Source organism: Pseudorca crassidens, chromosome 1 (assembly GCF_039906515.1).
Source record: "Pseudorca crassidens isolate mPseCra1 chromosome 1, mPseCra1.hap1, whole genome shotgun sequence".
Taxonomy (NCBI): Eukaryota; Metazoa; Chordata; class Mammalia; order Artiodactyla; family Delphinidae; genus Pseudorca; species Pseudorca crassidens.
This window is the reverse complement of record NC_090296.1, coordinates 193,605,180-193,622,451: the sequence shown is the minus strand read 5'-3', so window position 1 is coordinate 193,622,451 and position 17,272 is coordinate 193,605,180. Positions and strand designations below refer to the sequence as shown.

General features: G+C 42.4%; 1 protein-coding gene across 9 annotated transcripts in view; it reads left to right on the top strand.

Annotated features, from left to right (window-relative positions):
* Positions 1 to 3,508: 3,508 nt before the first annotated feature.
* The window catches only part of TRDMT1 (tRNA aspartic acid methyltransferase 1), a 64,121-nt gene continuing 50,357 nt past the window's right edge, over positions 3,509 to 17,272 (top strand). For 7 of the 9 annotated variants that reach the window (XM_067704361.1, XM_067704397.1, XM_067704340.1 and 4 more), the window contains exon 1: positions 3,509 to 3,642. In XM_067704361.1, the coding sequence (XP_067560462.1) occupies positions 3,579 to 3,642 (64 nt within the window). In that variant the 5' untranslated portion in view covers positions 3,509 to 3,578. Of the gene's footprint in view, positions 3,643 to 3,880; positions 4,000 to 4,220; positions 4,241 to 17,272 lie in introns of those variants that run through there. The other 2 variants (XM_067704380.1, XM_067704389.1) reach the window with 2 other exon arrangements.

Genomic DNA, 17,272 nt, shown 5'->3' with positions numbered 1-17,272 from the left:
CGCTCGGCGGCACGTGGGATCCCCCCGGACCGGGGCACGAACCCGTGTCACCCGCACCGGCAGGCGGACCCCCAACCACCGCGCCACCAGGGAAGCCCAAGGCTATTCTTTTAATATAGCCCTTGGTATTATATTGTACCCCTTAATTATTTCTGATATACTTCATATGTGCAAAGTGTTAACTAGCATTTTGGTTTTTTAACAAAGTGTATTTTATGTTTTGAAGGAATATGCAGTGAACATCCTAAAGTTCAACTCTTGATGTTTGTATTTTCAAAAAGTGTGTTGAGCTTCTCTGATTAGGATATCAGCTCTATTGGACATATCATTGAGGATAACTTTATGGGAAACTATAGGATTAGAAAGCCCTTTTCCTCCTGCATGAACATTTAAGAAGGAATAATCAATATATATCTCTTTTTTTTCTTTATCTGCCCTGCCCACATTCCTCCTTGGCTACTCCCGATTGGGGCACCCCCAGCTCAACAGCTTGTGCCGGGGTTTGGAAGAGAACGTATACATAATCTGATGCAAGGGGGCTTAGTGTCTTACAGATGCTTCCATGGAGAGAGCTGTAAATTATGATTATGGAGCAAGTTTCTGTTCTTGAAATGATTATCACGCATGGTCAGCGTTAGAGAGGAAATACCAGGTGAAGAGAAGAAGTGGCGTATATGAGGTGACAACTGGGCTAGAGCGAACTGAAAGGATTTAGTGATAGGAACAGGTGGGATTTGTATTTCCGAAGACTGGGAGGCAAGTGGATTGGGGAATTGAAACAAGTCGTGGGTTTCCAGCCTGGGAGTCTAGAAGGAAACTTCTGCTCGAAGTGTGGGTCTTGAAGAAGGTTAGGATTTCTAGGCAGGGTAAAGAACAGAAAGGGAACCTCAGAAATGAAGGATGTTTGGGGGATTCCGAGTACTCTAGTTTGTAGCAGCATTAAAGAGGGGAGAAAGCAAAGTTAAGGCAAAAAAATGAGTCTGGGGTTACATTGTGAAGACCCTTAAGTATCAGAGTGAACCGTTTGTAATCATCCTGTGTGGGGATGGGGCTCTACCTCTCTTCCTCTCAGGAAGCTGGTATTTTTCATGAACTCTTCCGTATATTTGTCTTGTCTCCTACAAGGTAAGATCCTCGGTCATATTTATTTTGGTTTATAGCACTAATGCTAAACAGATGCTAGATTTATTTAACGTATTGGTTCTTGACTATATATAAATCACTGTGACTACATAGCTCCTTTTATATTGTTTGTCCTGATATATATTTATGGTACTAATATTATGCAATAAATATTAAAAAATTTTGTTTCATGCATTATACACATGATGTTAGCGTGTGTATGATTTCTATAGGCTTAATTGGTTTAAAAGCATATTTGCTTAAAGCAGATTTTTAAAATGTCTTCTTTCAAGATCATTTCAATTTGAGCTGGTAATTAACATGTGGCCCAATCAGGACTCATGTTTTCAAATACTAATTCAGCCTCAGAATCTTAGAGCCACAGGGCCCTCAGCAATCATTTCCCCTTCTTTCTCGTGCTTTCTTTTACAGATGAGGAAACCAGGCTCACCGCCAAGGCACACAACTGGTTACTGGCAATGCCAGGGTTAAGACTCCCTTCTCTGGTATCTTTCTACACACCACCCCTCTTATCTGAAATAAGTGACCAATAAAAAAACATTCAGGGACTTCCCCGGTGGCACAGTGGTTAAGAATCCGTCTGTCTATGCAGGAGACACGGGTTCAAGCCCTGGTCTGGGAAGATCCCACATGCCCGGAGCAACTAAGTCTGTGCCCCACAACTGCTGAGCCCACATGCCACAATTGCTGAAGCCCATGCACCGCAACAAAGAGTAGCCCCCGCTCACCACAACTAGAGAAAGCCGTGCGCAGCAACAAAGACCCAATGCAGCCAAAAGAAACCCCCCAAAACAAAAAAACAAAAAAAACATTCAAAGGCCAATACACATTTACTGTTAAAAAATTTCACAGGACACATCAAAATGGATCAGTCAGTTCCATAATGGAGACACAGTAGGCATACTTTTATTTGTTAACAGCATTACATTAGCACATGTGAATGTTTCTATCAGTTATTATTACAAGTGGTACTCCACAATTTCTCCTAACAAAAGTGAACACGTGTGGGACTTCCCCGGTGGTCCAGTGGTTAAGACTCTGCGCTTCCAATGCAGGGGGCCTGGGTTTAAACCCTGGTTGGGGAACTAAGGTCCCACATGCCAAGAGGCCAAAAAAAAAAAGTGGACATGTGGTGGTAACCGGAACAATAGAAAACCAGTTCACAATGAGACCATTTCTTCTCCTGGGTATGACCACGTTTTCTTAGTTTGTAATCCAGCTTCTAACAATTTGGTCAGTGGATCATCTTGGAGAAGCAAGGCCCCAGCACTTGGAAGGCCATAATTGTAACCGAGCAGGACACTATGGGGCCTTCCTGGGACAGACCCCCTCCCCCATAGCTTCTGCTTTAGTTCCTCTCTGAAGTACCCGGATAATTTGTATCTGATGCATATTTCCTGAGTCTTTCAGATGCTAAAACCACTACCAAATGGAAGAAATTAACTACTTGATGATCAAGAGCATTAGCTCCAGACCTTCTGGCACCTAAGGATTGATCACCATCAACCAATCAGAGAACTGTGCACGAGCTGATCACATACCCTGGGACACCCCTCCCTCACCTGGCCCTTACAAAGGCTTTGCTACAATCCTTTGGAGAGTTCTGGGTTTTTGAGCACGAGCTACCTATTCTTGATTCACCCTGCAATAAACCTTTCTCTGCTCCCAACTCAGACGTTTCAGTATCATTTGGCCTCACTGTGCGTCAGGCACATGTACTTGCATTTGGTAACTTAAATAGTTTTATGAACAGCATATCCAATCTTGGGGGTATTTTCCAAGCTAAAACAGAATGAACCTCGCTAACAATTAAGCAGGCGTCCTCTGTGTTAGTTCACACCGGATCTCTGGGGCACGTGTGCTGACTTCTGCACTTGTAACTCTGGCACCTTCTCTGGGCGAGAGGCTGATTTATCTCCATCACTCAAGCTAAGGCCCAACACCAGGCGGTACGTGCTCAAGGCTAATGGAAGAAAGGTTTGGACGCTTTAGGCTTCCAAGGGACAGAAGAGCAGCATGCCTGAAAAATAAGTTTTTCTGGATTCTAACCCGTGTTAATTCACTTTGAGGCAAAGGCAGATTTCGCCCCTCTACTGAGCCCCAGATTTTCTTTTTCCCTCCCAAGGCTCCTGAATACACCTTAAAAGGAAGATGGAGCGTAAATCAGGCCAAGGAGTGGCTGCCATTCACTTGGGAGGCCTTGGTGCTTTCGGCCCTTTCTCCACCTGCTAATCTCTGCCAGCCCCGGGCCCCGCGCTGTCCTCTGAAGCCGTGAGCCTGAGCTTTTAAGAGGAGGGGGCGGGGGGGGGGGTGGTACTGAAAAGCGGCGGAACCAAAGGCGAGGGAGCGGCGCTGCCGGGGGGAAGGAGGAGCCACGGGACCGGCAGGCCTAGTTCCGAGGCGACGGCGGCGGCGGCGGCGGCGGCGGCGTGGGGATGGAGCCCCTGCGGGTCCTGGAGCTGTACAGCGGCATTGGGGGTATGCACCAGGCGCTGAGAGGTAAGAGGGCACAGGGCGCCTCCTCCCTCTCGCGTTGTTGGTGGTCAGAGCTCGGGCTCCTGGGAGGGGCGGAGCGGCGAGACACTAGGGGCGGAGACTGCAGGGGAAACTGTGTATGTGTGTGTGAGTGTGTGAGTGTGTGTGTGTGTGCGCGTGTGTGTGCGTGCGCGCGCGCGCGGGGGAGTTGTTCGGTTGTCATAGAAACCGTCGGCTCGGCGCCCCAGCCGCCCCTGCGGGCGGAGACTCACTCCCTCCCTCCCGCCGCGAGCCTGGTCCGAAGGGCGGGCGGGGCACCTGCCAGGACCCAGTTTGTGAGTCCAGATCCACAAGGCTTGGATGCAAAGTCAAACCAAAACGGTACCGCCAAAGGGGGAGGGGTGAGCCCCCTGCCCTGTGCCAATCCCCAATTCGGTATGGCTGTCACCAGCGGCGTGGAAACTAGGTCCTTCACCCTCGAGGAGGTCACAGCGGGGGAGGGGAGGTCACTGGGCTGGGTTCTGCAGGTGAGGGACGAATCTTCAACGGGATAACTACAGTGCCACATAGAAGTTAGTGAACACTCAGCAGAACTGTACGGGAAGCCTGGAGGAAAATCCCGGTCAGTTCTGATCATTGAAAAGAAACATCTTGTCTTGTTACTTCATGTCTGGGTACATTTAGGCGCCAGAAGCCCTGAGTTCAAACTTAGTTGCAGTGTGACCTTAACATTTTTGAGCCTGTTTCCTAGTTTCACAACGTGAAAAGTAATTCAGAGATGGAGAATTATGAGGATTAAAGAAAAAGTGGGTAAAACCTTTAATAATGCCTGGTACCTTGTAGCCACTCACAATATTATAAAGTATTGTCACGATTTTATGTATCTTTTCCATGTTGAGGTTTTAAAATTTCTTTGGTCCTAAGTTGGAACTGCAAGGTTTATTTTCAGTGACATTCACTCAAAAATATTTATTGAGCTCCTCTTATGTTCCAGGTACTGTGCTAGGCACTGGAGGTATAGAGTGACAAATAGATTTGGAACGCACATGTTTATTCTTAAATTACTATGACAACCGCAAAACTGAAACTTCCCTGCTTCCTTTTTTTTAGTACCAAAGATAACAAGAGACCAATACCGTAAGATATGGACGGTATGTAATGAGTTGAGCACATACATTTTCTGAGCATATATATTGAGTTTTGATTCTAGAAGAGGTTAGTGATTATTAAATTTTTCTTGCCTACCAATTATTTGATGGCTCTCTATGTTCAGTTCGCATACCAAAATTTACCAGCAGGAAAACAAAACAAAACTTTAACATTATTTGCTCTCTTAGTTAATTTTCTAGGATTGTATAATGTCAGCATTTTCTCCATATCTTGAAACCCCTTAATGAACACGATTTTAATGGTTATGTAGTGCTTTATCACAAGCTATAATTCAGCTACTCCTTAAGTGTTGAATGTTCGATATTTCCCCCCAGTTTTTTGCAAGTATAAATGTGCTGCAATTAATTATTCAGCATAAACCTTGATTTTTCTCTTTAGTGTGTTTTCTAGAAGTCAAATTAATTAATAAAAGACTGTGTGCTAGGTACTAAGTCAAAAATTATGAGAATTTTTAAAGACTTTTGATAACGTAGCAAATTGCTTCTCAGAGGTTTCTGAGTGCCTCCTCAAACTACATATTCCTCAGGGTTTGTATTATCCATTTTTAACCTTTGTGAATTTGATAGGGGAAATTGTATAATTTTAATCTGCATCTTTTGGGGGGTTAATTAGTTAGATATTTTCCCTCGTACTAGCCAATGCAACCTGAATTTGTACACATATTTCTATTACTATTGCTACCATCTCGAATCTAAGCTATATCATCTTTCACTTAAATTATTAAAACTAGTTTCCCAACTGCTCCCCTGCTTCCTTCCCAACTGCTTCCACTCTGCTTTCCTACTCCATCCTTTCTCCACATAGCAACAAAGTGATCTCTTACCCAGTAAACTGGATCGTGTCACTCTGCTTCAGTGGTTTCCCTCTGAGGTTAGAATCACAGCCCCCTCTTCTTAGTAGGCCTGTGAGATCTGGCTTCTGTCCACCTCTTCAACCTTATCTCTCCCCTGCTTCTCTTTTCCAGGCTTGCAGGTCTCCTTTCTCTGTGTTTCTCAAACTCTCAAAGTTCCTGTTATGTTCTGGCCTTTGCTTGTGCTGTTGTCTCCACCCAGAGTGCTTTAACTGTAGACTTTTCCACTGCAGCTGCATTTCATCTTCCATGGCTTAGTTCAGAGGAGCCTGCCTTGACTGACCCTGTGATCCAGAGTAGGCTTCCTGCTGCCTCTCTACCTGGACTCTCATCTTTTGGTTTGAGGTCGACGTACGTACTAGAGATGTTGCGTCTTAATCACCCTGCACGCTTCTCTTCCAATGTTCATTTATTTTATTATTATTATTATTATTTTTGGGTTACGCGGGCCTCTCACTGTTGTGGCCTCTCCCGTTGCGGAGCACAGGCTCCGGATGCGCAGGCTCGGTGGCCATGGCCCACGGGCCCAGCCGCTCCGCGGCATGTGGGATCTTCCCGGACCGGGGCACGAACCCGTGTCCCCTGCATCGGCAGGCAGACTCTCAACCACTGCGCCACCAGGGAAGCCCCAATGTTCATTTATTTGATGTGCCAAAGTTTAAAATTTTTCTGTAATAAAATGCATTGCTGTTTTCCATGGGGTTTTTTATATAATAATACAAACTAATAACAATGCCGATTAACTGCAACAATTACGTCAGGCCCTGTTTTAAGTATGTCATAAGCTAGTTAATGGTAGAGCCAGTATTATAACCTAGGTCTCTCTTTTTTTTTTAATTAAAAAAAGTTTTTAAATTTTTTGCCCACGTGGCATGTGGGATCTTAGTTGAAGCCAGAGTCTTAACCACTGGACCACCAGGGAAGTCCCTGTAACCTAGGTCTCTTAACCCGACCTCTTAACCATGCTATCTATGTTGCCATTTTTCTAGTTAGATCCACTAATTGAATCTATATCTTAAATAATAAGAAGCAGCCAACAGGAATAATACTGAATTTAAACTTTGGCAAATTTCCAGATACGGTTTATGACTGAATTTTTTCTGCAGTAAAATATGCATAACAAAATGTGCCATTTTAACCATTTTCCAGCGTATTCGGTAGCTTAAGTACTACGTTCACAGTGTTGTACAGTCATCACTATTGTCTGTTTCCAGAACTTTTTCATCATCCCCAAAACAGGAACTCTATTCTCTAAATAACAACTCCCCATCTCCTCTCCCCCAGCCCCCGGTAACCACCATTCTGCTTTGTCTCTACCAATTTGTCTTTACTGGGTACCTTATATAACTGCAATATACAATATTTGTCCTTTTGTGTCTGGCTTATTTCACTTAGTGTGATGTTTTCAAGGTTCATGCATGTTGTAGTATGTATCAGTACTTCATTCCTTTTTATGGTTGAATAATTGTCCATTATATGCATATACCATATTTTGCTTATCCATTCATCTGTTGATGGACCCGTGGGTTGTTTCCACCCGTTGGCTATTGTGAATAATACTGCTGTGAACATTGGTTTATATGTATGTGTCTGAGTCCCTGTTTTTAGTTCTTTTGAATATATACCGAGGAGTAGAATTGCTGGATCATATGGTAGCTCTGTGTTTAACTTTTTGAAGAACCAGTAAATTGTCTTCTTTAGGGGCTGCATAATTTTATATTCCCAAGGGCAATGCATGAAGGTTCCAGTTTCTTTATTTCCACATTCTTGACTTGTTATTCCCTTTTTCTGTTTTTTTTTGATAATAGTCATCCTAATGGGTGTGAAAAAATATCCCATTGTGCTTTGATTTCCATTTTCCCTAATAACTAAGGAAGTTGAACATGTTTTCATGTGCTTATTCGCCATTTGTGTATTTTCTTTGGAGAAATGTCTAAGTCCTCTACTCATTTTGGAATTGGGTCTTTTTTGTTGTTCTGTTGTGTGAGTTCTGTATGTATTCTGGATGTTGATCTTTTATGAGGTATATGATTTATAAATATTTTCTCTCACATAACTGAATTCTAGTAGTTATCAAAGGTATATTTAATTTCTTTGGCAGCATGACAGATTTTCTTCAAACCCAATAGACCTTTTAATACATCAATAAACATTTTTCATCCTTAGCTGTATATGCTATTGTATTGTTGCAGTAACTACATAGATGCTTCTGTATCTTCTAAGTTTCTTTTAACTTTATTTTATATCTGCATGTCCATGTGTTAACTTAGTCCTCTAAGTAAAATTCTGTGGTATTTTTCTTTGTTCCTGTACCACCTGTAGCACAGAAGCACACTTGTGACGGGTTTCTCTGTAGCGGACTATTGAGTTTATTATTGAATTGGTATTCACTCTACCGTCACGTTGGTAAAACCATAGTTTGCTTAGTCCAAATTTTTGTATGATACAAAATTCGTAGTTGCAAACCACAGAATCCACTCTCTAGCTAACATCAGCAGAAAAAAAATTTTTAAAGGGCATTTGGAAGCCCACAGAATTTACAGGACACCCAACAAACAGGTCAAGAGAATGGGAGCACCACTCGATCCACATTCCGGGCACCGGCCCCACGAGTCCTCATACTGACATCACAGCTTCCACCAGTAATGCTGGGGACTGGAGGTGAGAAGTGCTGTCACACTTTTGCCCTGAAAGGGGCATCTTTACCACCTCTCTTACCAAAAAAGATGAGTTTTCTCATTTGCTTTCTTACATTGCTATTTCTGAATTGAAGTTAGGTGAGAATGCAGTTGGTTGGTGGCCATTAGATCCCATTGCCAGACTAAGAAAGCTGGGAGAGTGAGTTCTGACTTCAGTTTTGGGAAGAAGAGACTCGTAAAGTGGCAAAATTTTGAACAACAGGAAACATAGGCAAAGATTCTAGATGGCCACAAGCATAGTAAATGTCATTGCATTCTTTAATACATATTTGCCCCTGTACAGGAACCACTTATTACCACTTTGTATTATTTATGCCTGCATAGCCTGTAGAGTTTTGGCTAGAGAATCTTCCAAGTGAAAACATTTTTCAGAAAGTAGTGGAAATAGTAGTTTCATGAGTTAAATAGCAGTGGAACCTGCAAAGACACCTGCAGATATGAATGGTTACCAAATAAGAATCTGCTTTTCTCATAAAATATAATGAGATTTTTATATATATAAAATACAAATATATATATTTATATATATAATATATATATAATATATATATTTTATATATATAAAATATATATAATATATATTATATATATATAAAATATATATATTTTATATATATATATAAATATAAAAAATAAAAGGTGGTGAATAAAGGAAAGCTCTAGCTGATTACTATTATATATCTAGTCAACTATTGGGACAGCCTTAAAAGCAAAACGTCTTGCCCTCCCAAATAATTTTGAAAGGTCTTTCAAGGTGTTGGTTTTGAGTTTTAGCCACATAATACTTATTCATATATAGTAAGAGTTACCCAGCCTTAATATTTTCTGTTAAAAGGATAGGCCTATCATAGTTATTCATTTTCTGAATCTCTTTTGTCTTTATTCCTCAATGACTTATATTCCAGCTTGGGATTCTACCAAACTACTTTGTGATTTGGTGTGCTTATAACTGAATGGGATAAGTACATTATGATGAAATGTAGAGCTGAATGTCACCAGGGGTAGTTTTGAAACACCAGTTGTAAGGGGTTGAAATTTGAACTGCTTAACTTTTTTTCTTTTATATTTATCCTTTGAGGTTGTAAAAATGTCCTCTTTATGCCTATTTTCCCACAGTTATTCTTGTATGACTTACTGTCAGGTTTAAAGTAAAGCAAGGCAAAAATGTGTCCCATTTAAAAATATGTATCATTTGTTGTTTGGTATCTATGGGAGTTATTAGATTGTTTTTTCTCTGAACTTGAAATACAAGGAAGAAATATGTAGAATGAATTTTTTGTACTCAGAGAGGAGCATCCCAACTTTCCACTGGATGACAGAATTACCTTTCTTTTATGTGATGAAAAATGAATGCGTACTTCACTGCAGAGTATTTATTTCAGTAAGTCGTCTACCTACAGACCTTCAAAGGTGCAAGCTTGCATTCACATGTCCAATCAGGTAAGTTAGTTCACGTCCCTGGCGTACATTGTCACGTGCGTGCATCCTCTACAAGTGGTTGTGCTTTTGTGTACTTTACTGTACAGTGCTGTATAGAGTACAGTAGTGCAGTATCTTTACTTCGGGCCCAGGATGTCTGGAAGCAAGTGTGGAAGCAGCGGTGTTGTAGCTGGTACTGCTAAGAAGCGCCGAGCGATAACAATGGAAACTGTACTGTAAGATTAAAAATGTTGTCTTTATTTTTTGTGTTTGTTTGTTATGTATTATTTGTGTGAAAAGTATTATAAACCTATTACAGTATGGTACCATATGGCCGATTGTGTTAGGGGGGTACGTAGGCTAACCTTGCTGGACTTATTAACAAATTAGACTTACAAATGTGCTCTCGGAATGGAACTCGTTCATATGTAGCGGACTTACGGTACTATATTCTACACATCAAATTACTTCTCCCATGTTAATGAATAGATGACCAGTTTACTCTGTGTTAGGACCTATCTATTGGGTTTTTTTAGGGAGCTCAATAAATAGTACCCCTCTTCTTAATTCTGAACAAAAACAGAAACAAAACAGAAGAATAAGGCAAATAGGAAATCAAAATCTATATGATTTTATTACGAATAAAGGCTGAGTTGGAGCATGTAGCTAAGTGAGAAGGCCAAGGGGGTCAGCTCATGTTCAGCCAGAGAAGTCGGCAGCTTACCTTCCGGGCACAGCTGGAGAAGCAAGCAGAATGTGTGTTCCCTGTGGGTAGCGCATTCCCAAGAGGAGGGGGGTTCTGAGCAGCCCTGGCCAGTTTATTCTTCCCAAATTAGCCAGTTAGAGAAGTCAACTAAGAAGTCCACTGAAGAGAGCAAAAGGATAGGATAGGGGAGGAGTTTAGAGTGAATAGAAACCACTCACTTGGAGGAAACAGCAGTAAATGCCTCCCATTTTACATTAACATTGCCGACTGCTTTTAGGAATCCTTCAGGTATTATAGTTTTTAAAAATTTTGCAAATCATTCTTTTTAATATTTGGTACTTCAACTCTTTCTGGCAGTCATTTGGTAGTGTCCAGTCATTTGAAATTGGATAGCTTGTTTTTACAGCAGCTTGGTCTTAAGTCATTGTTATTTGGCTCCATGGGAGAGTAACAGTGGACAGTGTTTACGTAGGAGCGGCTCAAGGAGGGGCCTCTCATTAGGAGCGCAGTTCTGTCGTCAGAAGGGCTTGCTAGCTGTGTGGCCTTGGGGAAGAATGAAGCTTTCGGTGCCTCAGTGTCCTCTTCTTTAAGAGGATAATAATAACACCTACCTCGAAGGGGAATTGTGAGGATTGTGAATGAATAAAAATGAAGCAGTAAATAGAGCTTGGAACACAGGAAGTGCTCAGTCAACGTGGGCCACTATTCTCAGAAGTCATAACGTTATTATATGTTGTTAAAAATGGCCTTTAGAAGAACCTGATTATTAAATGTTTGAAGTTGTCAAAGAGCTTTCAGACTAGATTTGAATTATACAGGAATAAGTTGGTGAAGGAAAGAATCATTTACAGCTACTATAGATGATACGGAATGAAAATGAAGAGTAAAAGAGAAGGGCATTGAAGAGAGTGGAGTATTCCATTTTGCCCTGTTGACTCCCTAGGAAGCTTACCTTCTCTACTAGAGAACAGATTTCCTAGCCTGGATCCACTTCATGTTCGTTTTCGTGGCACCTGTCCCAGTGTTTTCTGAAATACTCCGTGTGTTTCTCTGAGTGATAAAATTAATGCCATTATTTAGGAATAAGACAGGTCTGCCACATACTAGCTGTCTAAATATTGGAAAATTATTCAACTTTCTGGGCCCAGGTACCCTGTATGTGAGATGGATATAATACCTCCTCATAGGGTGTTATGAATGTAAAATGAAACAGTTGATGAATGAAAAATAATGTGGGTACTCAGTAAATCTTAGTTCCTTTTCTTATTCCCACATTAATTGTAACTAGTCTTTTTCTCGTAGTTGTGTCGGATTCCCTTATTGATAAAATTGGGATAACAATACTAACTTTATAGGCTTGTTAGGATTTAATGAAACAATGTATACATAGAGCTAGTATAGTTCCTGGTACATAATATATAAATAGTACTGATGATGTTACTTAGGAAGTTGAACATTTTCATATGCTTGTTATTTGCGTTAATTTTGTGGCTTGTGTATGTTTCCATTGGTATATTCTTTTTTATAATTGGCGTTTGTGGTTCAATTTTGTTATGATATTTTTACCAAGCAGGATTTTGAAGGATGATTGGGAGTTTTCCAGAGAGTAAAAAAGGGGAAGTATGTACCAGACAAAAGGAGAATTCTGTACAGACACACAGGCATGAAATAGCATGGTCTATGTGGATACATACAAGTATTAAGATATTATTGCAATATAAATGCTCCAAGACAGTAGAAGGTGTTTACAGGCTACCAAATCATGAAATGCCATGTATAACCTGAAAAGGTGCTTGGATTTTTATCTTCTAAGTCTGATTAGTGAAGGAAGATTAATGAACCTGTTGGGGTTATGTTCTAGAAATTTTACCCTATGACCACAGGAGGGGTGAGGCGATTAGAGGCAAGGTGGTCAGTTAGGAGGTGATTGTTGAGAGGTGATGAATGTAGGCAGAGCCAATAAATGGAGAAGACTTTTACTCACAAGATATACAAGATCTGAAAGGCAGCAAAACCTGGTAGTTATTGGGATGTTAGGTACCCAGATTTCTGACTTGGATGATTTAACAGATGGTACAGTCAAGGTTGGGGAGAAATAATAGGTTCCATTTCAGAGTTACAGAGTTTGAGTTTTCCTTGGGACCCATGGAAATTGTGCATTTTGGGCTGAGGGAGAGAGGACTGGAGACGGGGATTTATTTCTCTGTATATGCGAGTGTACAGAGAAGAGGACCAACAAGATGGAACACCGAGGGTGCTGTTTTTTTGTGGCTAGGTAGATAAATACAGGAAGTCCCCTACATAGGAACGAGTTCGGTTCCTAGAGCATGTTCGTTAAGTCCAACAAAGTTAGCCTAGTACCCAACTAACACAATCGGCTATATAGTACTATAATAGGTTTATAATACTTTTCACACAAATAATACCTAAAGAACAAATGCAAAAGATAAAGAAAACATTTTTAATCTTACAGTACAGTTTCCATTGTTATCGCTTGGCGCTTCCTAGCAGTATCAGCTACATCACCTCTGCTTTTACGCTTGCTTCCGGACATCCTGGGCTTGGAATAAAGATACTGCACTACTGTACTCTATACAGTACTGTACAGTAAAGTACACAAGAGCACAACCACTTATAGAAGATGCACGTACATGACAGTGTACGCCAGACACGTGAGCTAACTTATGTGATCGGACATGCGAATGCACATTCACGTGTTTGAAGGTTCGCAACTTGAGGATTTGTATGTAGGGGACTTACTGTAATAGTCAAGGAGAGAAACTGAGCAGGAAAATTAGAGAGCAAGAAGTAGAACCAAGAGAACATTGTGCCATGAAAATAGAGAGAGGAGGGGATCTAAGGACTGATCAGATAATACCAGCCAAGTGACATAAGGATTAAAATGAGTTCTTGGATTAGTTGCCACTTCCTGGCTGATATCCTATGCACCAGTCTTCTGAGGAATTAATCGGTGTGGCTTGATGGTTAAGTAAGTTCAGAAAACTTCTCATGACTTTGGCCCTTGAATCATTCTCAGGACGCATTAATGTATCCCAGATGTTGAGAAGCCCTGCAAAAAAGACGCTGTTTGGCTTAAAACAGCACTTCCTCATGCATATGAGCAGGGTGTGCTTTTTTTTTTAGCGAGAAAGGGGAGCACCGTTAGCACCCTGTGTAATAGCGTTCCTCAGCTGTCTTGGGAAATGCCTGATGGGCAACAAGAGGGCACCGATGGGGGGAGATGCCGGTGAATGAGAAGGGCTAGGGCTGTCTGATTATATCGACAGCTTTGACTAAGTCTAAAGTAAGCTTCTCTGTAGTTTTTCTACATGGCGGGATGTGTTAGTGTTCCCGTTATCCCTGTTTTGTTCTAAAGACGTGCAAAACTGAGCTCCTGTTCTCCTTACTCCTCCCAAACGTGCCCCTCTTGCGGCCTTCCTCATCCCAGTGACAGGCATCCCCCTTCTTCCAGGGGCCCAGCCCTAGGTCTTGGAGTCATCTCTGTGTCTTCTCTTTCACTCACATCAGCAAATTCCATAGGCTTTACCTTCAAGCCGTATTTATAATTCCATCCTTCCTCTCCGTCTTCACCTGTACCACCCCATCTCTGTCCTGTTTCATCAGTCTCCTGGGCCCTGAGCTGTGTGTTCAGTGTCGCCCCCGATTCTCCTGCTCTTGCTTCATCCCGAAACACTGCCAGGGGGTCGGGGCTTGGCTCTCATCCTCAGGATGCTCAGTTTCTCTGCAGTGTCTGCACTCAGATGAAGCACCTGGGATCTAGGTGCTACAGCAGCTGTCTGGAGGGGTTGGATACCATGACTCTAAGTGGAGAGGCAGGGAGAGTCATATGTGTGAAACAGTAGGGGGGAAAAATACACACACACACACACACACACACCCCTAGTTCCTAAAATCCTTGTAATTTCCTCAGTGATAAGAGCACTGGGGGCATCTTTTGTTCTAATATTTGGTCTTTGACTCTGGTTCCTGACACAGAGCTCCTAAATCTCTTAGAATTCCCTGGGTGACAGGAATGTCTTTTGTACTAATGAGATGGCTCTTGTTGGGCTCCTGGGTGGCTTCAGAATGGGAACTGGCCACCAGAAAGATCAAGTGATAATTAGAAGCTTGGAACTTTCAGTCCCACTCCCATCCTCTGGGAAAGAGAAAGGGGCTGGAGATTATCACTGACTGATCATGTTTCCATGATAAAGCTTCCATAAAATCCTAAACGTGTAGGGTTTGTAGACTTCTGGGTTGGTGAAGGTATCCACGTGCTGGGAGGCCTGTGCACCCCAATCCATGAGAACAGAAGCTCCGGCACTCGGGACCCTTCCAGAACTTGCCCTACGTATCTCTTCATCTGGCTGTCTATCATCCGTATCCTTTAAAATATCCTTTATTATATAATAAACTGGTAAACGTTAAGTAAGTGTTGCCCTGGGTTTTATGAGATGTTCTAGAAATGATCAAATCCAAGGAGGGGGGTCATGGGGACCTCTGATTTGCAGTTAAGTTGGATAGAAGTTGTGGTTAACCTGGGGATTTCCTATTTGAAACTGGTGTCTGAAGTGAGGCAGTCCTGTGGGGCTGAGCCCGGAACTGGTGGAGTCTGAAGCTGTCTTCAGGCAGATACTGTCAGAATTGAGTTGAGCTGTGGGCATCCAGCTGGTGTCACAGAGAACTGCTTCGTGTAGGGAAAAAACACATCTTGTGTCAGAAGTGTTGTGAGTGTGGTCGTAGTCTGCGACTAGAGGGGACACAGGAGTACTGTTCCTGGACACCCTCATGGGGTGACTAGACCACAAAGAGAGAGGCTGAGGGAGGGCTCAGCAGAGGCATCGCCTCGCCTTCCTTCCCCACCCGTGTCCCCACCCAAGTGCAGATGGGCACGTGGGACGTGCTGCTTGGGCCACGTTGCGTCTTCGCTGCAGGGCTTCTGTTCCCTGTGATGCGTCCCTCCCCCAAGACAGCCTGTCTTACCCAGGCCTTCTGAGAGTGCGGTTGGCTGGGCTTTCTTGTGAAGCTGTGACATTTAGTAAAGCGCTGCCTTTTGTTTGCTTTCCCTCCTTCCCTTCCTCACTACCTTCACTTTTGCTACTTTGAGGTTTTACCTCCCAGAAAAAGCATTTGAAGCCAAACTTTGCCTTGGGTTCTTTTTCAGGAAACCTGACAATTATTGCAGTCGCCTTTTTACTGGTCTCCTTGCTTCTGCTCTATCACCTCTAGTTTATTTTCAACACAGTGGTCAGCGTGATCCTTCAGAAATATGTCCCAGAGGGCTTCCCTGGTGGCGCAGTGGTTGAGAGTCTGCCTGCTGATGCAGGGGACACGGGTTCGTGCCCTGGTCCGGGAAGATCCCACATGCCGCAGAGCAGCTGGGCCCGTGAGCCATGGCCGCTGAGCCTGTGCGTCTGGAGCCTGTGCTCCGCAACGGGAGAGGCCACAGCAGTGAGAGGCCCGCGTACCGCAAAAAAAAAAAAAAAGTCACAGAAGTCACTTCTCTGATTAAAACTTCTGAGAGGTGTCTCATTTCACTCAGTAAAAGCCAGAGTCCTTAACCCACAGCCCTCCTTGATCTGGAGCCAGCCCCGTTCTCTTTGCCCGCATCCCCTGCACCTCTCCCTGCTCACTCCATTCCAGGCTTGCCCACCAGCTGAGTCAGTCTGAGCAGCTCTAACAGAGTACCAGAGACTGGGTGGTTCATAAACAACAGAAATTAATTTCTCACAGTTCTGAAGGCTGGGAAGTTCAAGATCCTGGTGGCAGCATGGTTGAATTCTGGTGAGGGCCCTCTTCCAGGTTGCGGAGTGCTGCCTTCTCATTATGTCCTCACTTGGCGGGGAGCAGAGGGGAAGCAAGCTGTCTCATGACTTTTTAAGGGCACTAATCCTGTTCATGAGGGCTCCACCCTCATTCACCTCCTAATTCTAATGACGTCCCAAAGGCCCCACCTCCTAATACCATCACATTGGGAGGTAAAGTTTCAACACATGGATTTTCAGGGGACATAAACATTCAGTCCCTAATACCAGTCTCTTGCTGTTTCTCCTACAATACAAGCATGCTCCCATCTCTGGACCTTTGCAGTATCTCTTCCTTCTGTTCTAGAAAGTTCTCTCATATCTGCCAAACCTGCTCCCTCGTTTTCTTCAAGTTGCTGCTAGTGAGACATTCTCTAACCAACATATATAAAAATTGAACCAGTTCCTTCTCCCACACTGTCTGGCTTAACTCTGCTTAATTTTTCCCATAGTACTTTTCATTGTTAGGCATATTATATACTTACATACTTATTTATTTGTTGTTTTGCCCCCACACTAGAATATAAGTTCCATAATAGGATAGATTTTGTCTAGAACATCACTTACGCATATTTGTTGAATGAATGAATAAATGAACAGGGGTCATGTTTGCTATGAAATATGTATAGCTTGAAGTAGACACCATTATACTGTGACAAGCTTAAGCTTAGGTATTAAGTCTGAATCGTAAAGGTCTCTCTCTCTTTTTTTTTTTTGGATGAGCTAAGTCAGCATTTCCCAAAGTTGGTCCATGGGTAGTGTTTTGAGGGATAATAGGTGTTATGCAGACACAGAACAAATGTATGTATGTGTGTGTGTATGTTTGTGTGTTGGAGAGTGGCCAAACAAGTAGAATCATGAAAGTTTTTTGTATGCATAATTATATGTGAAATTTTAATAGATAATAGAGATTTTTTTCTGTACCACATGATAAAACATTTCTCAAAATAATCAAATCTATTGAGAATAAGTTGGTTTTAACTCAATGTAGAATTTTAATCGTGTG